Below are 27146 nucleotides of genomic sequence, written 5' to 3'. Positions count from 1 at the left end.
ATGGAGTTTGTTTAAGCACTGTAATATTTCCTCTCCTTTTCATTTCTGTTTTTGCCTCCATGCAAAATAAAATTTATTTTCTGTATAGAGAAATCAATATTTTTACCATTTTGTTTTTCAGCTATTCCAGTAAATTGCAATCAACATTAATTACAATCTTTAAAGAGATGTAGTAAGAATTTGAACACAATAAAATAGAGATCCAGATGAGAACTTTGGCAAAGTACCTTTGCTATTGACAAAAGCATTTGTCAGGGACTACAACTGTGTCTATATCATGCTAAAAACCTGATGAAGGGGAAAAAAGCATCAATAGATTTCACCTTCTGTCTATATAAACCAAACAAATGGTTTAACTAATAGCTATTGTTTTAAGTGAATGGGTTTGGTTTGCCATTGTGAACTTTTTTCCATTTAGAAATGTATTTTAATTAACATTTGTATATGTAATACACACATATTTGGTAAAAGTATTGTACTGTTGTGTTCTTTTTAATAATTAATGGAACCTGATACCTAGAAGACTAGTGGTCCAAAACAATGAGTGAAGACCTAGTTACAGTATACATGAAACAATCCCTAGACACACATTTGTTTGTTGATAATATTTATATGTTTATATCTTCCCATTTTTCTCTTCTCTGAGCTAACATGCTTTCTTATTTCTGTGTTTTCCTTTTAGAAACTGCCAAGTTTTGGACCTTATCTTGAACAGCGCAAGAAAATCATAGCAGAAAACAAGATTAGACTGAAAGAACAAAATGCAGCTTTTTCACCACTTAAGAGAAACTGTTTTATCCCCAAATGGCCTGTTCCTACCATCAAGGTAAAAATTATGCCAACTATATAAGTATGCCTACTTTACTATACAAATATAGCTAAAATGTTTATTTACTGCTTAAATGTATCACTAATTTGGCTTTAGAAATACAATGAAAGTTTTTTTTAAAAATCTGTCCATGGTGAAAACTGCATTTAAATTATAAAATAATCCTCTTTATTTGCATATTTTATACTTTCTAGAACACTGTCAAGCATGCATTTCTTGGAAATTTTTATATACATTAAATGTGTCAGGAGATATTAAGATGAAATTCCTTGTTTTCTTATGGTCATTTAAAAATTATTTTAATCTATAATTAACTCTAACGATCTTATGTTAGTCATGTATGCAGCACAACTCAGTTATCAATAAGCACATCAATATCAGTGTGATCCCTTGAAAGTTTTGGGAAAACATTCTCTGGTTTGGCCTCTGGAAAGCCTGGACATTTATTTGGTTCTCAGGAGATTATTTTCTGGTAATAACAAAAATTATAATTAAGATGGGATTATGAGTATATGTTACCTTTCTTGATTTTTTTCCTTAAATTTTTCATTTTGACAGAAATGTAGATTCACATGTAGTTGTAAGAAATAACACAGAGAGGTCTTGTGTACCCTTTATCCAGTTTCACCTACGGTAACATGTTGCAAAACTGTAGTATGATATCACAACCAGCATATTGACACAGACACAATTTACCAATCCTATTCAAGTTTTTCCAGTTTTACTTCTATGTGTGTGTTGTATATAGTTCTGTACAATTTTGTCATGTATGTAGGTTCATGTATCCACCACCACAGTCAAGATACAAAACAGTCCCATCACCACCAGGATGCCTCAGGTAGCCCTTTTGTAACCACACCTTCTTTTTTTCTGCCCCTCTTCAAGACAGTATTGTTTCCAGGCAGTCATAATGAGAAAAAAAGGAGGTGTTATTGGATGGCATTCTCTCTGAAATCATCATCACTAAAATGTACTTTGCAGTTACTGAAATTCATTCTTCTGTATTTGATGACACTCTACTCCTACATTGCCATTTTCTGTTTGAAACATCAGCTGAAAAGCTTGCTTTTATGTGCTCGCAAGTAGACCTCACTGAAATTCATCTTTAGCAGTCAACTGGAGATTGGAACCCTTAAAAATTCCCTCTACCTATGAAGAAAAAAAAAAAATGTGTCTCATGCTAAAAACAGTGGAGTTTACACTCAGTGTTCCAAGCAATACAGAGTTCTGCAAGGGCAAAGGGAGTGGCTGACCACAAAGCATACCAACACTTCAATGCCATCATTCTAAATAAAATGAACATTTGGGACTTTTAACAGCAAAAAAGCCCCAAATCATCTCTTGAGTTCATGTTAAATTATTTTTGTGCTACTGAAAGTATGAACTGAACAAACTGAACACTGATGGAATGTGAAGGCCAGAACCTACAACCCTTCATGAGCCTTTTTCCCCCATCTGTGGCTATGACTACTATATGATTTGGAGATATAGTGTGTCTGGAGTTGGTTCCTGCCCGTGGGTTCATGGTCTCGCTGACCTCAAGAATGAAGCTGTGGACCTTCGTGGTGAGTGTTATAGCTCTTAAAGGTGGCACGGACCCAAAGAGTGAGCAACAGCAAGATTTATTCTGAAGAGCAAAAGAACAAAGCTTCCACAGCATGGAAGGGGACCCGAGCAGGTTGCCACAGCTCGCTGGAGTGGCCTGCTTTTATTCCCTTATTGTCTCCTCCCGTGTTCTGTTTTCGTCCTATCAGAGTGCTGTTTTTTCAATCCTCCCTGCGATTGGCTACTTTTAGGATCCTGCTGATTGGTGCGTTTTACAGAGCACAGATTGGTGCATTTTACATAGCCCTGATTGGTACATTTTTACAGAGTGCTGATTGGTGCATTTTACAATCCTAGCTACAGAGTGCTGATTGGTGCATTTTACAATCCTCTTGTAAGAAAAGTTCTCCAAGTCCCCACTCAACCCAGGAAGTCCAGTTGACTTCACCTCTCAGTAGGAATTTTCCCAGCTTTCTCTTCTTAATCAATTTGAATTAAATGTACGATCTCCATCTCTAGGCATCTTTTCCTTAGGTGTAAAAATTTCTGAAGGAAGATATTATTTATATTTGAAATAAAAGAAGTGCAAGATGATTATGAAAGCATTTTGACCTTTTCTAGCCCTCAAATCTTTCAGGGATTATATTTTAAATACTGATAACCTAGACAAAAAACAAAACAGAACAAACAAAAAATCTACTGTGGTTGAATGAAAGCTTGTAGATCATTAATCAAAAAAAATCAAACTCAGAATTAAATAAACCAAAGAAATGTGAAGTCTTGGATGTAGATAAAGATTTCAGAAGTATCAAAGAGAGATAAGGCATCTTATTAAAAATAGTGCAAGCTTATGTTCCTCCCCTAAGGTTCCTTACTTTAGAGGTTATCCAGAGTGGAATGTCCTTGGTGTTACATGTTACACAAGCCTCAAGACATTGTAGATACCATCTTACCAGCATCTTAGACCTTATCAGTGTCAACATCTTAATGGGCAGCTGTGGTAGATTTTCTCAATGTCTGGTGGATTTTCCACTACCTTGGCCTTCTCCCCAGAATGTCCACACTCATTCCACCTGTTGTCATTTCTAGGTAGATGCTGTGCCCTGTCAAAAAACAAAATAGTGACTGATAGTGGTGAGGTTTTGGGGGAAGGGAGCATTTTCAGTTTTTATAAATGCAGATATCTCTTTGGAAAATTAGAGATTAAATTTGTTATAACAAATAACTGTATTATAAATATAAAACTTTGTGTATATATATTTATATTTATATTCTATTATAAAACTGTGTATATGTGTGTATATATATATACACATATGCACACACACATATATACACATATACACACACACAGAAGTTTTAATTTGTGTAATCATCTCTAGCAAAGGCTGATTTTGTGATTTTTGCCCTTTCTTTATTTGCTTAGGTTAGCCTTTTCTACCTTGGTAAGATTATATCAATGTTTACCCCATCTAGTTGTTTTAGGATTTTAATGTTTGTATTTTACTTGAATTTCTCTAAAATTGTTTTGCTCTAAAGTATCAGGTACAGTTATAACTTTATTTTTTTTCCAAATAGACAGTTGTTCCAAGACCTCAATATCTGCATTTTAAAGGGATCCCTTTCATCTCTCAAATTATGATTCAGTGATAAAAATGTACCATAAATTGCATCATTTACTTTATATTCAAATTGTCAGCCTCTCAAAATGTTCTAAAACTTTTCAAGGGCAAATCAAAAATGAATTAGATAAGGTTCCAATAAAGATGGTCAATCTCTAGAAAAAAGTTTTATGCCATAAGTAATTATTTGTCCAATAATAAACAATTTTTAAATATTTATAAATGGAAACTTCTAATTAAATTCTAAATTCTGGGTTCTAAACTCCTTATTTAATTAATACCATAACCTAAGATACCCCTTTTACACTTCTACAAAGCAAAATTCTTTCTTGTCCTGCAGCGTTGATCCTTTACTTTGAAATATGTTTAATATGATTCCTTTTTCCTTCTGATATTAACCTCATGGAAAAGGTAGGGGAAGGTGGGCCTTGAGAAAATCACTGAGTTCAGAGAGCAGCGTGTAGCCTCATGATGGAAACTGAGGAACAGGTTGGGGAAAGTAGAAAAGGATTGAAAGAACATGATGTTAGTGTCTGTATTCACCTCTCTGCTTCCTTCTCTTTGTAGAATCTTTCTCTATGATAAATCTAAACTTTTCCTACACAATGACTCAACTCTTCTCCATCCCAGACATATTTTCTGTGCTTCAGACTTGTGTCACTCTATCTTAGGGTCACCTCCACCTGCATCGTCTGAACAAAGAACCCAGTAGCCATCATATTTAGAACTAAACTGATTCCCATTCCTTCCAAGCCTGCTCTTCCTCCTGAGTCCTCTGTCTCAATGAACCCCATCTTACCTAACTCAAAAAGCTGCAGTTCAGCCTGGATGTCATCTTATTACTCATCCTATTCACAAGCTAGTCAGCAATGACTATTGTTCTTATCTCTTACATCTCCCTTCTCTTACATTCTTTACATACTGCTGAGGCCTCAGTGTGTTGCTTACGTATTCTTTCCTGGAACTCTAAAACATTCTATTAACTGTCCTGCTTTCTTTTGTCCTCCTTATCTAATCCATTCTCCAACTATTATGAAGGACTCTTTTAAAAATGCAGGTCTGTTTGTTTTAGCCCTTGCTTAAAATTCTCCCATCGTAACCATAGTCCTAAGGTAAGCTCCTTAGCATAACCTTCAGACCAATCACATTTTAGCTTTTCCTGTCCCAAGAAGCAACTTCAATGGAATGATGAAAAGTAGAATCCAGGAGGTGATAATTTGAGGAATGAATGAAGACTGAGAAAGTAACAAAAAAGTGTGCAGAATACACTTTCGGTAACTTGAGAAAGGTCAGTAAGAAAGGGATAAGAAGAGGAATGGAATAGAGGAAAAGACTGTTTTGTTTATATGAGAATGATTCAGGCTTGCATATGCTTTCATATGTTTGGAAGAGAATAGCTGAAGCTGCCAGAAAGGGCATGATTAAGGAAACTACATCTTTGGCAAGCAGAGAGGGAAAGGAGTCTAAACAATATATTAAGATATCTTGCATAAGAGGAGAGACATGTCATAAAGCTGAATTTGGACTTCCCAGTGTCATTTTAGCAAGCAGACATATTTAAAGAAAGTGACCATAAAAATGTCTTCAGAAACTATTGCCCTCGTTGAAATACAAAGCAAAGTTTGTAAAATTTTTGCAGATTATATTTATGGTGAAAGAATTTCCTGAATTAGGCATGGGACCACTCTGTCACACTGCCTAGGTTCAAACTATGGCATTGCCATTTCATAGCTGTGTGAACTTGCCTCAGCTAACTAATCTGTGAAATGGAAATAATAAAAGTATCTGCCTCAGAGAGTTATAAATTAGATGATGTGTGAAGTGCTTTTAGCATGGTGCCTGCACCAAATATGTCCTAAATAAATGTTACTATGAGCTATAATATTTGAAATGAATAGGTTGAAAGAAATCCACGTTAAGATGACTATTCATTTCCATTTTGTCCAATAAAATGAACTGAAGAATGAAAACAGCAATACATAAAGCTCTGGAGGCCAACAAAGTCGGAAGTTTTGAAGAAGCCTATATATTTTTTAGGAAATCTTTATTGCATACCTGCCATGAGATAAGCAATGCACCAGGAATTGAGCATCTGCAGGGCAATAAATAAAACATACACAGCTTCTGTCCTCATAAAACATACAGAATATAGAGAGACAGATATTAAAGAATCACACTAACAAGATAAAATTATTTTTTGATATGAGCTACATAGAAAACATGCAAGATATATAGAATCTGTTTTCATAGTGAGACCTAATTTAGATTGAAAGGGCCAATGAAAGCCTCCTTGAGGAAGTGACATTTAAGGAGCCCTACAGACTAGGTAGAGATTAGAAGGAAATGGGGAACTGAGAGTATTTCAGATATGCCATAATGGGGTCCTGGATTTGGTAATTGGCCATGGTAATGGAAACAGAGATGAAATTAATAAAGTCTTGTTAATTCTTCCTCCAAGAGTCAGTAATTCTCATTATATTAGGCATAGGTATAGTAAACAGCTGATAATAAGAGGACTAAGATGTCCAGCTTTTTTATTGTTCCGCTGAGATAAGAAAAATAAAAGATAATGAGTTAGAGTTTGATGTTAGTGTTTTAGGTTGAGGGGGTTTTGGGGTGTAGCATGAAAAACTTAGATTTGAGTGTATTGAAATTGATAAACTCAAAGGAATTATGGGCCTATGCTGGAGGATATAAAGGAGAAAGAACTGACATTTCCAACGCCCACTGTGTTCCAGACCCAAGATAGAAACTACACATGTATTTTCTTATTTCTTACTTAACCTAATACTCTGTGAAGGAGTAGGGAGTTCTGGAGGAACAAATCTGAAGAAGTGATCAAAGAAAGAGAAGGATAACCAAAATAAAATGATAGTGTGGAAGAAATCCAAAAAGGAAGTCTTAAGAATAGGAAAGTGGTCCACAAGATCAGAAAGCACTGATTGTTTTACCAATACTTTGTGTTGTTTCATTTTGTCTCACATATGCAATCAATGAAATTCCACCTCTAGTTGGCAACAGTTGTCAAATTCATCCATGTATGTTTCTTCATTTATCCAATAATCTTTAATGTGCAACCACTATGTTCCAGTACTGTAACAGTCACTGGCACAATCCAGTAGTGAAAATCCCAGCTCTCATGCAGCTCACAATTTAGGAGGGAGGAACAGACAATGACAAATAAACAAACGAATACATAATATGTCAGATGGTGACAAGTGTAATGGAGAAAATAGAACAAGCTTAGGAGAATACAAATTACTAGAGAGACTGGCCAGGGAACACCTGCCTATTTAATGGCATATGGGCAAACACCTAAAAAAGTGAGGGAATGAATGATATGGGTATCCGGGGGGAAAACATTCCATTCAGAATGAACAGAAAGTGCAAAGACCCTGAAATAGCAAAGTCCTTGGCAGGAAACCAGTAAGGCTTTCAGAAAGGAAGACTGATATGATCTGGCTTATTTTTGCAAAGGATCTTTCTGGCTGCAGTGTTGATACAGTATGCTAGAGGGACAAGGGCAGAAACAAGCAGACCAGTTAGAAGCTATTGTAACAATCCAGGCAAGGGACTGACAGGAGGGAAAATATATACTGGATAATGTCAGAAGGCCTCAACTCCATTGTTTTAAATGAAAAGATGTGTGTGAAAGTATTATACACAGCACAGCTCTATTCAAATGCTAGGAGCCACAGTTATTGTCATTTTTATACAAGTCCTTGCCCTTTTGCCCATTATTTCAGACCCCATCTGGATGATGTGGCTGTGTGGTTTTTCAGTTCACGTTGATAATAACGGCCACATTCCCTTTAAGAGTCGTTTTCTGTCTGCACATGCATCAGACATTGCTTCTTGTCCTTTTGTTGTGGTTGTTGTTGCTGTTTTCTAGCACACACCCAGGCACGCCATGTAATTGCCGCTACACGATTACTTCAGTGTTTCCCCTAGAGTGTTTCTTCTTTCTTGACATACCATTTTTCCTACTTCCCTTTTTCCTGGAGGACCTGGGTTATCTGTTTTCATGCTTTATATTTTCTCTGTCCACCCATCTGTTTATTTTAGCTTGTTTCTTCCCTCCTCTCTGCTGGCCTCTTTATAGATTCCTCTGTTCGATAGTTTAAACTCCATGACACTGCTTTGTTTATCCTCTCAGCTTCCGCAGTACATTATTCCCCATCTGCTGTAGAAAGAACCCCAGTGTCCCACAAAGTTAGCTAAGCCCCTCTTGTCTGAACAAGTTTTTCAGTCGTGCATTCAAGTTTCTAATCTACCCCATCTTCCCTGGTTAGGAATGCAACAATAATATTTCTAAGCAAGCTATGCTCAGTAGATCTCATCTTTTGTTCTTTTTTCTTTTCAAATGCCTGCTCTGACTTAACGTTCTGTTTCTTCAGAGGTAGGCAGTTTCAATATCAGTCCATTGCAAGTATGTGTTTAGTATTTGCTATGTGACCAGCAATGTGCTAAGGACTGCAGGAGATTCAAAAAACAGACACTGCATGGTCCAAGGCTCAGGGATGTTTGCAATTTCGATGGAGATGTAGTGCTAACATATATTTATTATGCACTTGCTGCAATCCAGAAATTGTGCTAGAAACTAGGAATACAACGTGAATTTTAAAAAGAAAGACGTCTATCCTTATGGAGCTCATAGTCTAGCAAGGGAGAAAGACACATGTTAAAAATTATTTACAGTTCAATCAAATATGTACAAAATGCTCTGGGAAAACAGAGGAGTGAAAGGGATTAGTTCTGCCTCGGGTAATTGTGGAAAGCTTCACAGAGATGGTGATATTTAAAGTGGAGTTTAATAAATTAGTGTTAATTAAGCAGAGAATTAATAATAAAAGCTAATATTTATTGAGTACTTATGAGGTTTCAAGCATTGCTACGTGCTTGCGAATTAGCTCATTTAATCCTCACAATAACCCTCTGCTATTATGGAGTAAGCAGTTGATAAACAGAGAGGTTAAATAACTTTCCTAAGGTCACACAGCTAGGAAGATATCAAAGCCAAGATTTGATTCAAAAGGGTAGCTCTAAAACGTGTCCCTTAAGCACTGTCCTCTGCTGTCTCTCATGAAAAATAGAAATAAAAAAGAAAAGGAAGGTGGCATTTCAAGCAAATCAGTATGTTTGCAAAGCACAGTATTCAAACATACTTGTAATAACTGACAGCCATGGGACCTTAAATCCAATACACAATCCTTGGATCAAGCAGATAGTGACATCAAAATGGTAAACTCATTCTTTTGTTCAATTGGAATTCATAGAAAGCACAGAACTGAGAAGCAGTAATGAGGAAAATACCTGGGTTTTATAAATCAGTATTAATAACATAATATAAAAAGCAATGGGGTCAACTGATTAAACTGCTATGAATTTCATCTGAACATCAAGCGTGGTTATGCCCAGTGTTATCCAGGGACTAGAGGGTCCTTGAGAATCAGAAATCTTTGCTAGACAATGTACATCCTGATTCTCCTAGCCCCTTGAAAGGATAAAGGAAAAAAAAAAATGGCCTCAGAGGCCCTCCGTCCTACCCCTGGGAATGATCTGGGACCCCGGGGACAGCCTGGCATCTGCATGATTTCCTTTTTATCAACACCATATCTTCATTTCCAATTCATGATAGCATAGCATTTACCATGCATATTGCCATATTATGAAGCTACCAATTCCATAAAGGAAGCAGAAAGAAAAAGATTCTGAGGAAGAAGAGGGTATTAAAAGTACTGGAAGGCTGATGGGGAAGAATGAGATAAAAGAAGAAAAAGAAACCTGGCCTCCTGCAATAAGTATAAAGATTTCCTTCTAAAAGATGAAGAAGGACCTTCTGAAGAAGCTCCTGACATATTCTACAGGTTCACCTGTGCTAGAGAAAAGAAAACACACAATGCCTCCTACAGGAGGCAGTTTCGATTCCTCACCGAGAGAACTGAAGTGACAGTGTGCACATTTGGCCCAGTTAAATGAGAAACGTGCTTTATTCCCAGGCAGCATATAACAGAGACTTGAGAGTCTGCCAAGACTTATAAAGTCCCCGAATGCTTTCCACTTCTGTTGATATATATGAGAATGAATTCTCATTCTCTTTATGAAGCCAGGAATGTATCTCTAACATCTTTGAATTTCTGGGTAGGAAAATGAATGGTTTAGGGGCACTAGTGATGTTTTCATGTCTTCTTCCTGCTGCTTCTAGTAAGAGATGGACTGCATCTCATAAGACTGGCAAGACAGTGTTGGCAGGACACCAGTCAGCCTGATCGAGTGCTTTATTATTTCAATTGAATTGTGAAAGGAAGGAGAAGAGTACTCAGATAAAACTGTAAGACCGTATTAGATACTATGGAGCATAAACAGGAGGGAACAGAAAGAAAAATAGTGGAGGACTTGCCCAGCAATTTTCAAAAGGTACCAGAGAAATGGGCAGGGAACAACGTTAATATTCTCAATTGTCCCCTGTACCAACAAATAGCAGATGAAAATTATCAAACTGAACTTTAAAAACTGAAGAGAATTTGGTAAAATAATCCCTTAAGTCTTATGGGGATTTGTAGAAATGTGATTCCTGACCAGATTATGGCATGGAAAGGTGTATCTTGTTTGGAATAAATAGGTCTGATGGAAGGGTTGGGGGAGAAGCAGTATCTATCAAAAAAGTATACACACGCATGGAAATTCACAAACCTGAGGGTGGAGTATGGAGGAAGCAGCTGCAGGAGAGTGAAATGAAAGAAAAACAGAAATGTTACCCTGGGACTGCATCAGAGCCCTTGTAACCAGATGGTTAATAGGGACAGGCAAGACAGAGGAGCGATGAAAGCCTTTGCAAACTTCAGATGGAAATCCCACTCCACTAAAGGCAAAACATCGGAAAAATTATTGAATTGCCTTGTTGGAAATTTAATCTCACAAAAGAGGGAGAAGCAATGAGGGGACTTGCTGCTTTGGCTTATTTCTGGCTGAAAATGTCTGTTTGAGGAAAATGGCAGCTAAAGTAATCTTCAAGGAAAGTAACCATTCCACGTTAACTTAGAGTTTATTAGGCCAATGAAAGGAAGTCTGAGCTTAGAAATGCAAGTATCCCACCTTTAGTAAACCTAATTTCAGGAAGTTCAGAGAAAACAATAGATATTATCTTATAGTCAGCAACTGTAACCTGAAGATGGATCAGGAAAAATGAGAAGCTGACAAGTACAGATTTGATGACATGATCACTACGTTTTCTAAGAAGTGAAAAAAAGGTTATGCATTTAGATAACTCAGTGTTTGGTGCTCATATGAGAAAAGACAGATCACATTACCGATGATGAAAATAAAAGGGTGGCATCAGGATTTGAAGATGGGTCAGAAGTGCTAAAGCCTCAAATCATCTGAGTTTGGAGAAAATATTAGGAAAAACAGAGATATATTTTGTCTATTAATACTAGTTAGAGCAGGTGGTACACTGTTAAATTATAATTAGAGAGAACTGTTTCACTCCTATTATCTTTCTAGAATCCCGTAAACAATGTTATCAGAACTGAAAAGAGTAAATATATTTGAGAGTTAAAACCTAAGATACCTAAGGATATTGTAAAAACACACTTACCTTCATTAAATGAATTTAAATCCAAAGTGTCTTGCAAGACATTACTACTTTAAAGCCTGAGCTCATCCCAGATAGAAAAAATACAGTGATCAGGGCCACAGATATGTACTGAACCAACTTTGCTCCCAGCCAATCCTTACCCATCTGACTCTCTCATGAATAATCTCCCTCTCACCCAACCCTCTCTCACTACTTTAGTTCCAGGAGTCTCACTTGCTTCTATTCCATCTCTTGATTTACTTGCTTCTCTCACCCTTGCTGGCCAATCTACTACTTCATTTTCTGGATCATACTTTGTCTCTGCCCTCTGTTCTCAGCATATTCAAGCTGAGTCCTTAGTTATTAGAGTTCTACCAAATTTAAACTCAAGATGTCTTTTTCTTACTGTACAGTACCTGTCTCTGCCTTCTGCTCAGAGGGCATATGTAGAATATCCAGAATAAAGTGCCTGCTATATTTTAATTGCTTTTGTAAGAGATCACTATACTACACTGATGAAAAATAAATGTTGCTCCAGGTTCTTTACCAAAGAAAAAAGTGGATATGGTAGGGGTAGTAGGGAGAAGATGGAAACAAACCAGAAAGATTGAGATTTAACCGCAAAGGAATCCTACAAAGGTCATTCAGCTTTTGATTTGGGATCATTAGTAAAGGAAGAAGTTAAAAATCAGCATAAATTCAGTAAGAGCAAACTAAATTATCTCATTTTTCTATTTTGAAAGATTTATTAGGCATGAAGTGAATATACCATAAAAAGATATGACATTGGTAATGGTACAGATAAGGAAATAGTTAAATGATTAAATAGCTACATCCAAATAATGTAAATATTGAATGTTTTCAATATTTAGAAGTCATAATGACTGCCCACAGCATGCTGTCCTGGATCCTGATTTTCGAAGGACACTTATTTGCAGAAATTGTGCAAAGTGCAGATGGTCCTGACTTACAATGGTTTTTCTTTTTATTTTTTTTTTTTTTTTGACTTTACAATGGTTCATCTTATGAACTTACAATGGTTCATCTTATTATTTTTTTATTTTTTATTTTTTTACTTTATGATAGTGTGACTTACAATGGTGGTTCATCTTATGACTTTTTTTTACTTTAAGATAGGGCGAGAGCCATAGGCATGCAATAGAAAGTAATATGATACATGCTAATCAAATATGAAGACTTGAAGCTAGAAAGAACAGCTGACATGCCAGATAATCACAATTTGAAAATAATTCCATCAGCTCTTAAAAATAGGCCAAAACTAATAAATTAATATTAGTCATAATAAATTCAGAATGAAACATCAGGGATGGAATCAGGGCTGCCTACTTCCTCACTCTTTGGCCTTAAATTTTATATCAAACAGAAACATTGACTAGTCTATTAAAAAAAAAAAAAAGAAAACTTGGCTGGGTGCTGTCTGTGGCTCATGCCTGTAATCCCAGCACTTTGGGAGGCCAAGGCGGGTGGACACAAGGTCAGGAGTTTGAGACCAGCCTGGCCAATATGGTGAAACCCGGCTCTACTAAAAATAAAAATTAGCCGGGCCTGCACCTGTAGCCCCAGCTACTTGGGAGGCTGAGGGAGGAGAATCGCTTGAACTCAGGAGGTGGAGCTTGCAGTGAGCCGAGATCACACCACTGCACTCCAGTCTGGGCAACAGAGCGAGACTCCGTCTCAAAAAAAACAAAACAACAACTTTTAATTATTTCAAACAAGTAATAAATTGATAATAATGTGATCTTGGAATTCCGTAGTACTTTGCAACGTCAGTTCCTTGAACACCTACATTAAAATTAAATGTTATCATCTATAATTTAAAAGATTTAACATTGCTTTCCCCACATACATATCTACATATAAACATTTCCACTAATCCAGGATGGCTACAACATACTGCTGAACCTTTGTACATCCAAATGGATGTAATCATGAATTGGAATGATAAATATGGGTTCCCTGATCGCCACAAATGTGTGTCCAAGAGGGACTGGAGACTAGCCATATGTGATTTACTGATTTTATGCATGTTTCAGCCAACTCCAGATTCCAAGATGTCTACTCAAGGGTATTCATAAGCTGGTAGTACTACCTGGAGGCTTTGGGATTAAAACAAATGTCCACATTCTTAGCCACATGGAATAATTTTTTTTTGCTACTCTTTCCCAAAATGATTTAAAATAGTTGTCACTATTTTGTCCTCTTCCAGATGAAGAAATAAATATAATTTGCTTAAAAAATTGCAATTAATAAGGGATGAATTGTTAACACCATGTGCTAATAACTTCTAGAGGCTCCACAATGGTTTGACATTAAACAATGATGTTTTAATAAATGACAAAAGCATATCTCCGATATAGAGGAAAAGGCATATTTAATGTACACAGAATGTGGACTTGCTCCACATAAAATTTCTGAAGTGTATACAGTGTTTCTTTTGAAGAAGGCCTATACACTTGTTGACTGCCTAGGGAGTTTCTTGTACAATCGTCTTTTGAATATTTATTGATGATTTTAGTCATCATGATGTGATTCAGTGAAACAATTCTTTAGGTTGATTTATTTACTAGGTTTAAAAAATTATTTTCGATCACATATAAATGGCCTTTTACAGCCAGACAGTGACCTCTTGAATTTATTATTTTAAAATAGTACGGGGAAATATTACACATATCCAGATACTTTGACTGTGATTATTTTGTATTTAAAATACTCATATCAATAAAAATGTTCAGTAAAGTAGCTATTACTTCATCCCACTATGTGCCTACTACCATATTATATGTGTAGTGTATAGATACATAAAATTTATGTTTATTTTACAAATATTTGAGTACCCTTTGTGTTTCAGTGATCTCCAGAAACACGATACACCACATGAGATACAAAGATGAATAAAACCCTACTAAGAGACCACAACATAGGAAGCTAAATGTAGAAAATATCCGTAACATGCACTAGAATTTGCTAAATAGAGACTAACAAATGAGTCAGCATAGCAGAGTGCTGATGATCATGGTATTTAAAGTCAGGCAACACTGGTTCTGAATCCCTGCTTCATCATTTACTTAATTATATACTTTAAATCTCAGTCACATCATCAACTATTAAATGCATGAGGTTTAAGTGAGAAAATGTGTAAAAAATATGGCACTGGCCTGAAATATATTAAGGACTCAAAAGTTATCTGCTGTCATTAGTTCCGCATAATAGATATAATACCATAGGCCATCAAAAAAAATTTTTAAGAAAGAGGATGTGGAGGAGAGAGGGCAAGGAAGGGAGGAAAAGGGGAAAAGGTGAGAAAGAAGAGAGAGAAAGAGGAAGAAAGAGAGATCACATCCTCACATTTGGTTAGGAAAGAAGAAGGAAGGATTAAGGAAATTTTCTTGAAGTAGTGGCATTTGAGATGTCTTTGAAGGATGCTTAGGATTTTGCAAAGTGGAGTTAGGAATGAAAGGTATTTTAGACAGGGGACTTAACCTAATGTTCGACCTCAGATGGGTCAGTTGAAAAGTGTGTCCTCCAGTGTAGCTGAAGTGCATGGTGTTTGAAACTGAGAAATAAGACAGAAAAAGACATGTTTGCAGAAAGCCTTAAATGCCAGTGTGGTAAGCCTGTGCCTAATTCAACAGATTTTTGAATAAGGTAGTGAGAAATTTAGTCTGTGTCTTACATTCTAGATTAAGGTGGCGGCATTGCACAGGGTAGAATGGGAAAGGAAGGATGTGAGGATGAAACTTATCAAGTAGTCTCTTACAACTGCATCAAAAATAATGAGAAATTCATTAATAACGTTTAAAGATGGCAGTAAACATGGAAAGGATTCAAAAGATATTGCACATCCAGAACCCGGACTTGACGACAAATGGGAGATACTGGAGCAAGTTGTGTAGTGAAATTCCAAGACTCCATGATTGGAAAAATCCTAACACTATTCACAAAACTAAAGAAATACAAAGGAAGACCCAGTTCGTGTTGTTGATGATAAGTTCAGTGAGTAGAGAATTTGAAGTACCAATCTCTAATGACAATGCTCATTATGCAGCTGGTAAATGTAGATCTTGAGTTCATGGCAGCATTTCAAAATGGAGATATTGATTTGGATATCAAGTGCCCACCTACAAACAGACTGCAGTGTAGTTGAAATTATGACTTCAACACATTATAAAGAAAATAGGGAAGACAATATTGGAAGTTTTCCAGCGTCTTATCACTTGAGAGATATACAAAGGAACTGTATAAAAATGTAAACTTTGTCTCAGTTTGAAATTCCATTATAATGAGTATATTGTAATTTAGAGATCAAATAGAAAAAAAAAGTAAAGAAGAGTAAGCAAGATTATAAAAAGAAGAGCAGAAAATGCAATGCCAAAGAGAATATGGAAAGATGATTTTAAGTAAGAGTCAAACCTCCTTGAACATGGACCTTGAATTCAAAGAAGATTCTCATGTTAATAGTTAAAAACAAAAGCAAAAATCTTGACAGCATGCTAATTTGACATTGCTACGTTCTTTTGTTTTGTTTTATGAAGCAAAGTGTTTCTTATCGTTGATGAAACATATTCTGTGCTTCACATATTAAGTACACTCCCAATTAGTATGAAGAACAAAGCAATGTGTAACCACATGAAAGATCTTCAATGGTGAATGAAGAAAATTCCAGTTCTTTAAAAGTAAAAGAGCATCTGACTTAACTATTGGATCAACCTAATCAATTAACATAAATTAGAATTTTTAAATAGTGTTATATACTCTTCAAGACATGACAGGTGAGTATTCTATCAAAGCACTTTTTAAATTAAAATCTAAAATCCACATACAGTGAAATAAATGCATAACATTCACACTCGTATTCCCTTCATTATAAGCAGTCTAATTTTCTAGCATAGTGTATTACCCTTTGTCACTTTGCGTTACTTTTTAGTCCTTCAAGGTCCAAGAATGAAAAAAAGTAAGCCATAACAACTCAAACAGGTGTCATTTATTCTTTCTGTCCACAGAAATGCTGTTTTCAATTATCCAGTCAAAAACCTATTGAATGCAGTTAATTAGGTCTCGTATTTCTAAGCTAGGCATGCATATTGCCCATCTTTCAGAATACAAACATCTAAGCTATAATTATCATAAAAAGCTTATCTATGAGAATTATGCTATCCAAAGTCTCCCAAGTTAATATAATGCAACATTGTATAAAAACAGGAAAATGCTGAGTGATATTAATTATTACATGAAAATGTTTTAAAATGAGCTTGCTAAGTAATTCAGTGGCTATTTTTAGGATGTAATAGGAAAAGCACTGCAGTACCTTGGAACATTTGGTGAATTGAGCAACGTAGAGCAAGTTGTGGCTATGATCGATGAAGAAATGTGTATTAACTGTGGTAAATGCTACATGACCTGTAATGATTCGGGCTACCAGGTAAGAATCCTGCTGGAATTAGCATGCTATGAGACATGTTTCTTCCGGTTTTTGTGGCAGAAAGCATTTTCTGTTGCTAAGTGTGAAATTTAAACCGGTGGTGCCAAATATTGCTCTTCTGCAACAGTACGTCTTTCTGTCCTGTCACCCTTGTACTACGGTCTTTTTTTAAAAGGAAAGTTGTAATTTTTACTAACTATGCCAGCATTTAATGCACAGAATTATTTTTATATCATTTCATCATCCACAACATTAGAGAGAAAAATCCAACTGAAAAGAGAAATGCACACAAAATTACGAATACTAGGAAAGCATTATGCTTTAACACAGAGGAAAGGGAAAAGAACGACCATTTATGGCCATTACTCTGAAAGGCTATGATTCCTTTTGCCAAAAGAGAGTTCTCTTCCATTCAGTATTGATTAGGCTTTTACTACAGTCAGAAAGAGGCACGTTCCCACCAACTAGTTGTAGAAGTTGGTCCCAGGAATTCCTGTGAAGCTAGAAAAGCCAAGGGGATGTATTCTTCCCTCATAAAGAGAGCCATAGCTACTTTCCAGCTCCTCAGTCCTCAGCAGAGCGTCTACCATGGAGGGGAAAAAAACAAGAAAAGAAAAGAAATTGGAGATTTGACTCCTTCTAGTGGGTTATTCTCTTGAAAACACATTCTGTGAATTTCTCTTTGACTTATAATTTGCTTCTTCATTTACTTCCTATATATTTATAACCTTCTGGTTTTTAAAGAGTTTGGCACAACTATGACTTTTAACTAGTTGAATTTTAGAAATGGATGAAAAGAAAATGATCATAACAATGCTTTTAAACATAAGTTTCTTCTCAAAACCCTGACTTATTGTGAAAGTAAAAGAATTTCTTACGGTAAAGAGTTTGGAGAAAGACAATTTTAAAGTTTTGGAAAACTACTAAACTGTTCAAAGTTGCTAAAAACTATACAATATTATTTTCATTGTATTTTTCAAGCTATACATAAAAACAGATCTTTTTAAGAAATGATCAGTGGAATGTTCTAAATTCATAATGAAATGTCCCCATTTTAAAAAAGAGAAGTTTATGTACCTTATTCAACTGAGGGGCAGATCCCATACTGCTCATGGTGGTATTTTTGCATATTCTTATGACAGACATATTTTAATTTTTAAAAAATTATTAATTTTTCTTCCTAGTTTCCCAGTTTTGCACCAAATTTTTACTCAATTCATCACTTTTTTTCTAGCTAACAGGTGTCTTAACAGTCGTTTTGAAAGTGCTAACCATATCACATTTACTTTCATGTCATCTTTTTAATTAACCAATCAGAGATCAATCAGAAAGTCCTATAACTATCATAGCATCAGCTCTCTAATGTCTTAAATCTTAGAACTTATGGCTCCCACCATGGAATTCTAGACTTGGTACAACTTTAGTAGAAACCTTCTTAGTAATAAGAAAGAAAATCACAATTATGGATGTTAAAAGACTTAGAAAGTTCTTTGATTCTTCTGTCTCAGAAGATAAAAATAGAAAACCAAAATTTTTAATTGAACATAAAGTTTTATATGTTTGCAGATTTTCAAACTGTATTTCTAAGCATTAGTCTTAATTTTTATCAGTTACTTCATTGAGTTTCCATTTATATGAAAGAGTACATAAGAAAGAGAAATCGTTTTTACTCATCCAAACAGTACCTTAAAATGTTGTTTTACAAAACATAACACCAATTTGTGTGGACAAATATTCTTATGACTTGCTATAGCTATAGTTCTTATTGAAATATATGTTTATTTCCTTAAAGATCAGACTTTTAAAAAATATTAAGCAACTATCATGATTTACTGTGAAAATATTTTTTCATTTATATGTGCATAAAAGAGGAAAAAATATAGTTGCATGTAGCTTCATTTGGAGGAGGGAATTTTTTAAACAACTATATATATTATATATATATATACACACACACATACATATATAATTGAATTACAACATTAGAGAATGAGACAGGAAAAAAAAATCAGAATAATGCAATTACTTGAAAATGTAAGATTTGTAGACCTGGCCTCAAGGGGTACCTTGGGGGTGGAGAGACACTTAATGTCCCTTATAATTTCCTCAGCCCCAACTTAGTCACTTCAAAGTAGTACACAGTCTGAGTAAAACTCTTGTTGTTTTTTTTTTTTTTTTTTTGCAAGTGAGACTGCCGGGCAAGTTTCCTAAATCCCCTCCAACACCATGATCCACCCCTACATAGCTGCCCTGAAATCTGTCCTAGATAGAAATTCTGTAACTTCCGCTGAGGTCTTACATGTCGTTTTTCACTATTGAAATGTGTCTCTTTAATGGGAAAATAATCATCATATCTTTTTTTAAAAAAATCTCAATCCTGAATTTCACACTAGGTATTTTTAATTGCTTATTCTACATTGCTTCATGGAAAGAAAGAGAGAGGAAGGAAGTGAGGAAGAGAGGGAGGGACTAGAGGAAGACGGGGGAAGGAATATTGTAAAATTTCTCAAAATCCTAAGCCGTTTCAGAGCTGGAGGCCTGGCTGTGGTAATCTGGGCTCAGTAGTGTCAGGGCCAGGACTGGACACCAGTTTTCCTGGCTCTCCATTCGGTGCTTTTTCCCCTTCGTGGTGGACAATGACTAGTCAGCTTGGAAATCTTCAAAACTCAAAGCTGACTGTTAAGCTAATTTTTTTCTGCTGCTTTCTTCTAAGAACTACATGCATTATTTGAAATCCAAACAAATGTATTCATTGCCTCAGAATCTGACAGTAACACTTTTCCGCTGTCAAGAACAAAGAGTGTGAAGAGGAAGAGGAGGACGTGTGAAAGTCCCCCAAAATCCACAGGTAGAAGACGCCCCATCCTGGTAGAACTGGAAAGACCCGAACGTTGCACAGAACAAAGAAAACTAGAGAGTGACTATGTTATGACATATTTTCCTCACACAATGAAGAAAAATACCCCTAAGGAATTTTAAACATTGTGTTTTTAATTTAAAAGGATTTCTTTTCTGGCTCTTTTTTTGCTCCTCTGTCAGCTCAACTGTTGCTATAGTTGCACCACAGAGCTGGACGTCGTTGTCTCAGTGCGGCTCCACTGCGGCAGAGAAAAATGTTGATGCTAAAATGGGGACATTCTTGACCTTTGTGGTCAGTGACATCAATACCCTCTACTTCTGTTTGCAGGCTATACGGTTTGATCCAGAAACCCACCTGCCCACCATTACCGACACTTGTACAGGCTGTACTCTGTGTCTCAGTGTCTGCCCTATTGTCGACTGCATCAAAATGGTTTCCAGGACAACACCTTATGAACCAAAGAGAGGCGTACCCTTATCTGTGGATCCGGTGTGTTAAGGTGATTTGTGAAACAGTTGCCGTGAACTTCCATGTCACCTACATACGCTGATCTTTTAAAATCATGATCCTTGTGTTCAGCTCTTTCCAAATTAAAACAAATATATATTTTCTAAATAAAAATATGTAATTTCAAAATACATCTGTAAGTGTAAAAAATGTCTCATGTCAATGACCATTCAATTAATGGTCATAAAATAGAATAATTCTTTTCTGAGGCTAGTATTTAAATAACTGTGTGGCAGTTAATTGGATGTTCACCGCCAGTTGTCTTATGTGAAAAATTAACTTTTTTGTGGCAATTAGTGTGACAATTTCCAAATTGCCCTATGCTGTGCTCCATGTTTGACTTCTAATTGTAAATGAAATTAAGCATTTTGAAACAAAGTACACTTTAGCATACAAGAAAATCTATCCAAGGAAACATTTTATCATTAAAAATTACCTGTAATTTTAATGCTGTTTCTAGGAAAATGTTATTAGCTCCATAAAGTACAAAGGAAGAAAGTCAAAAAATTATTTGCTATGACAGGAAAAGAAAGCCTCAGATTGGGTTTGTAGAACTTTATTAAGTAAAATCTCCTTCGCTGAAATTGCTTCTTTTTGGTGTTGGATAGAGGATGGTGAGAATGTTTACTAACTAAATACCATTCACTACTCATGCGTGAGATGGGTGTCCAAACTCATCCTCTTTCAATGGCATTTCTCTTTAAACTACGTTCCTAACAAAATGAGATTATAGGATAGAGCCTGGTGAAAGCCACTCTTTTGCTGTGCGCACACCTGCCCTGACTGGTTTTAATAGTCACCTTCATGATTATAGCGACTAATGTTTGAACAAAGCCCAAGGTATGCAATGCTGAATCATGTGCTTCATTATTCAAGAATGAAAAATATAATATTGGTAATATACATTAAATGTGCCAAATCAGTTTGACTACTCTCTATTTTAGTGTTTATGTTTAATTTCAAAAGTAATGGAATAAAAAAGAAATATATTTTCTGTTATTATTAGATAGCATTTTTGTATTTCTCTATTTTTGTAATCAGTAAATAGTGTCATATAAATTCATTTATCTCCTCTTCATGGCATACTTCAATATGAATCTATAAGTAGTAAATCAGAAAGTAACAATCTATGGCTTATTTCTGTGACAAATTCAAGAGCTGGAAAAATAAATGTTTGATTATGCACTTTTAGAGATGCATATTTGCCACAAAACCTGTGTGATTGAATAATATCAAATAAAATATCATAAAGCATTTTAAACATGGTCTTTTGCTGCCTCTTTTGCAAATGCAATTTCATATAAACCATTTTGATTTTGAAATAGAGCAGTTTTGGGTTAGTCCTATGGAGCATTCCATCCAAATATAAAACCCATGATAGTTTAAGTAAAATGAGGGTGAAGGCAGTGTAATTACTCAAATGTTTCACTTCCTGTCCTTCTTACCCAGCTTTACCTACTGAATTAGATTTTACTCTGCCAAAAGGCATCTTTTACTGGGAACAGGCCAGGATTCTTGCAATGGCCCATGGGCAGGGACAAATGGAAAGTGGAAGCCTGTCTGCCTGCCTGAAAGTGCCAGTCTCACTATAGGAAGTACACATCTCACTTAATATTACTGCTTAGATAGTTATGTGATATTATTGACTCACATAAACTTACTCTCTTTGCATTCTTGTCATGGTGGGGGATTTTAACTTTTGGAGTTGGCAACACTTAGAAAACAGTTCCAGTAATCTAGAAAAGAGATTTACCAGGGGTACGTGGATGCCATAATGTCTTACCCCCTACCTCAATCTGATGAGAGTTTTTCACTCTGGGAGTTTAGTAGCCTTCTAGGAATATTATGAAAGATATCCCATGCATGTACACACCTGAATCCTCTTCAAGATACTGAATGCCAAATGCCAGGCAGAAATTTCCTTGATTGAGATTAAAGAAATAATTGTGACCTTTGCATTTTTTTCTGAGAAAGAAAGGGCAAAATGCTTTAGCTGTTTTCTTTAACTACTTTGGGGAACTACAAGTGACCAGTGTTAGGCCATGGCAATCCATGATTTTATACAAGTTTCTTCCTTACACACATTTCTTTCTGTTGTATTCACTTTCTACTTCATACCAAGAAGTGTTTCTTATCCATGTTGTTTGTAGAAAACATAACTCAATTTTACATGTGTTGTTTACAGAGAGACTCAGAATAAGGAAGAATGAAAACCATATTATTCCCATCCAGCAAGACACCAGGAGCCATTGACCCTAGCACACACATTCTCATGGCACTTTACCTGCAGACATGACTGGGGACATAAGACCAGACCAGAGAGTGTGGTTAGTGAGCACTTCCTAACGAATGTCTGAGAAGCTGTACTAAATGTTCTACATATATGATAATTAATTGTATGTGTCAGCTTGGCTGGGCCGCAGTACCCAGACACTTGATCAAGCATTATTCTTCATGTTTCTGTGAGGGTGTGTGTTTTGGGGTTAGATTTACGTGTAAATTAGTGAACTCTGAGTAAAGTAAATTGCCCTCCATAATGTGGGTGGGCCTTATCCAACCATTGGAAGGCCTGGCTAGAACAAAGGCTGACCTCCCTCCATCAGGAAGGAATTCTTCAGCAGACTGCCTTCAGCCTTCATCTACAACACTGGCTCTTTCTGGTTGTATATCAGACTGCCTTTGGACTTGAACTATAGCCCTTTTCTAAGAGGCCAGCTTGCAGGCCTCCCCTATCAAAGTTGGGACTCATCAAGCTTCCAAACTTATGTGTGTTCATTCCTTAAAATAATAAATGAATTTTTAAACTAACTAAATAAATAAAATGTATCAGTCATGTTTCTCTGGACAATCATGACTAACACAACATGACTAATACTATTACATTTGAATGTTGTAAGGATCACAGGTAAGTGCTATTTTTTTTTCCATTTAAAAATGAAGACATAGGGGCTTAAAGAGTCTAATTTGTTCCAGGTCATATAACTGTTTAGATATGTTTGTAGATGCCCTTAGTTATGTCTAATATGCTACGTGCCTTCATTCTTTTGTTCAACAAACCATTTATTCATTCAACAAATATTTATGAAGCAACTGTTATACAGTGAACCAAGCACTGGACTAAGGACTGAGGATGTGAACTCGAATGATGAATGCTCCTTGTCTTAATCTGTTAAGACTGCTATAACAAATTATCATAAATTATGTAGCTTATAAACAGGAAAAAAACAAATGAACAACAACAACAACAAATATGTCTCACAGTTCCAGAGGCTGGGAATTCCAAGATCAAGTTGCCAGTAGATTTGAGGTCTGGTGAGGGCCTGCTTTATGGTACAGAGATTGGACCTTATGGCTGTGTCCTCACATGGTAGACGGGTGAACAGGCTCCCTTGGGCCTATTTATGAGGGCACTAATCTCATTAAGGAGGGTTCCACCCTCATGATTTAATCACCTCTCAAAAGCTCCACCTCTTAATACTATCACCTTGGATATTGAAATTTCAGCATATGAATTTTGAGGAGACACAGATATTCAGACCATGGCACTCCCTAGCTTCAAGGTGCTTACAATGTACAGGGAAAATAGTATGTAACATGTGTTGAATGCTAGGAAAGCAATCCCGAGAGCAGGGACATCAAAGGCATACTCTCTTAACCAGGTGACAAGCCAAGTTTTGAGCTCATAAAGGAATTTCCTAAATAGATAACAAGAGAAGGACACCTCGAGCAGTGAAAACGAGAGAGCACAGAGATTTGAAAAGTCTGGAATGTTCGGAAAACCACAAAAGCTTGACTTAGCTGGGACAAAAGGAACATGTGGTTGGAAGTAAGGCGGAGACAGAGAGACAGGTTTGGATCACACTAGAATCCCTCAGGAAATCAGAATCAGCACTTTGTTCACTCATTCAAAAATATTAAGTATCTTCCTTATGCCAAGCACTTCCTAGTTGATAGTGATTCAACTATGGACAAGACAAACGTGGCTCCTGCCTTACTGGGAGTGCATCTTAGTGGATGATACAAAAATCAAGCAAATAAATTAACTGCAAACTATGGTAAGTGCTCTGACAGTAACAACAACTCCTGAGATGGAGCGGAGGAAGGCACTTACTCCTCCTAGCATGGGCAGGTAAGTCCTGATGGATGGGAAGGAACCAATCACGTGAAAAATAGAGAGTGTGTTCCAGAGATGAAACAGCAATTTTAAAGGTCAAGAGATTGGAGAGCCTGAGTTACTTAAATGACTACAAAGGTAAACTGAGGTAGGATAGTAAAAGACAATAGTTAAAATCTATAGGAACCATGAACCAGAAGCAATCTGCAAGATGTTCCTTGAGATGTTTCCCCCTCTCCCACTCTGACTGGTGTTACCACCTTTTCTGTACAGTTAATGCCAACATCTATACCTTTAAGTTAGACTTCTGAGTACCTGAGCACTTGCTGTATTTAAATATTTTTAGCTTAATTCCAATATCAAAATAATTATTTCCCTACTTTTTCTGTTCCATACCCACATCCATTTAGTTACCATGTCTAACAATTTTACCTTTAAAACGTCTCCTAAGGCTTTCTCCAGTTTTCCATTGTACACACTGCCATGATTCATTCTTCCATTATGCATTATCCAGCTCTTGTAGTAATATCTCACTCCCACTCATGCCAGCACTCTCCTAGATTCTTGCCAACATGCATATCCTATCATATTTCTCCATGTTATAAAACTCTCGAGATTTCTCCATGTTTTAACAAATTAAAATGGAATTCAAGACCCTCCTAGGAAGGCCTCTCACTACTATTTCAACTATATGTGACCTTTCTTACCCCCAAAGTTTGAGGATTAGTATCTACTTGGAGTTTGATACCCTGCTTCCACTTAATTGCTTGTCACCTCAGACATCCAAACCTCAACTTCCTAATCTGTAAAGCTGGTATTAAAATAGTTTGTACCACCTAAGGTTAAGGTTATTGTGCAGATAAAATGAAATAGTGACTCTCAATGAATAAGTATTCAATTACTATTTTTCTTATTTAAAAACATCCTATAGTGAAACACTTTAAAAAAATGTTTTGAATATATTTCATATTTTGTCTCATATATTTTTAAGATTAAAATGTTCATACTGGGACTATTTGTAAATCTTAATGGTTCCTTCATTAATAATGAGTTAAACACAATTTTTAATGTGTATTCAGTTAAAAAATGTTTATATCAGAACTCATCTAATCAAATTATACTTTATAACAAATAGATAGTTTCAATAATAAGAAAACAGTAACTAAGATGTTATATTGTCCTATGACACCATCACAAGTTTATCTTATAAAATACTTATGGTAGAGCTTTGTCAACACAATGAAATGGCTTAAAATGTTATGCTGACTTTGTATAATGTCAAGAAATAAATTACTTGTAGATACTTGAGAATTTTTATATAAATCCTATGTTTATAATGCAGAAAAAAAAATCTTCTAGCTTTGTTTTAAAACTTCATTGACCAAAAAAAAAATGCCGAAATTGAAATGTAATGAAACAGCTCATTTAACTGCACAGAAATGTAGTCAGGTAGAGGTTATTAGCCCCATTTCACAGATGAAAAAACAAAGCTTAGGAATTTCTGTAATTTTCCTGAGACCATACATTGCCAAGGGCAGAGTTTATACTTAAACCTGTTACTCCAATCACTCACTATACAGTCCACAGTACATGATCCCTGTCTTCACTGGAGTCTCTTAAAACTTCCTACTAATATGAAAATAGTTATTCAGCTTACACACAGGAGAGTAGAACCCATATCTGTCACTTGCTGACCTTGGATACATTAACTACAGTGCTGAGGCTCAATTTCCTCATCTATAAAATGGAGAAGATAATAGCCATACACTTAATAAGTTAGATATAATTACTGTTGTTCAGGAGCATAGAAATTTCAAATACAATTTTAAAAGATAAAAGGCCACTAACTAAAATCTACATTTGCTAGACTCAAAGTCAGATGGTCATAGTAGTAACTGATAGTATGACTTCCTAGAGTAACATTTGTAATGGCAATCTGGAAAAAAAAGATTTTCATTCCATGCAATGAAAAGATCAAGACTTTTTCTAAGAGTAAGTTAACTGGCCAGATGCGGTGGCTCACACTTGTAATCCTAGCACTTTGGGAGGCCAAGGCGGGTGGATCACGAGGTCAGGCACTCGAGGCCAGCCTGGCCAACATAGTGAAACCCCATCATAGTGAAACATACTATGTTTCACCCCAACATAGTGAAACCCCTAAAAATACAAAAATTAGCTGGGCGTGGTGGCACATGCCTGTAATCCCAGCTACCTGGGAGGCTGAGACAAGAGAATTGCTTCAATCTGGGAGGCGGAGATTGCAGCAAGCCAAGATTGAGCCACTGCACTCCAGCTTGGGCAACAGAGTGAGACTCTGCTTCAAAAAAAAAAAAAAAGTGAGTAAGTTAACCAATTCTGTCAAAAATAAAAGAGCTTAGTAATAAAATATAACATACATATAATTGAAAAGGTGAATGTGATTAAAATGAACATATTTATTTATATATTCGTATACAAATATGAAAATATATAAATATTAAATGATCTCATTTTACCTCCATAATTCTATAAGCTGGTTCTTTCTATATTTTTAGAAAAGGATATTAAAAGACAAAGCAAATAAATGCCTTACATACATTGGCATGTTTAATTGGAACTGTATTTGGAAATGAAGCGAAGTTGACTTGATTTTCAGGCAATGCCCTTTGTCAGA

At 35.8% G+C, this 27146-nt stretch overlaps 1 protein-coding gene across 1 annotated transcript in view; it reads left to right on the top strand.

Annotated features, from left to right (window-relative positions):
- DPYD (dihydropyrimidine dehydrogenase) overlaps window positions 1-21640 on the top strand; it is a 903050-nt gene extending 881410 nt beyond the window's left edge. The window contains exons 21-23 of the mRNA XM_011969334.1: window positions 683-826; window positions 16872-17012; window positions 20200-21640. Coding sequence (XP_011824724.1) covers window positions 683-826; window positions 16872-17012; window positions 20200-20370 — 456 coding nt within the window. The 3' untranslated portion in view covers window positions 20371-21640. The remainder of the gene's footprint in view (window positions 1-682; window positions 827-16871; window positions 17013-20199) is intronic.
- Window positions 21641-27146: the final 5506 nt, after the last annotated feature.

This window comes from Mandrillus leucophaeus, unplaced genomic scaffold, assembly GCF_000951045.1.
Source record: "Mandrillus leucophaeus isolate KB7577 unplaced genomic scaffold, Mleu.le_1.0 Scaffold884, whole genome shotgun sequence".
Taxonomy (NCBI): domain Eukaryota; kingdom Metazoa; phylum Chordata; class Mammalia; order Primates; family Cercopithecidae; genus Mandrillus; species Mandrillus leucophaeus.
This window is presented reverse-complemented; position numbering and strand designations above follow the sequence as displayed.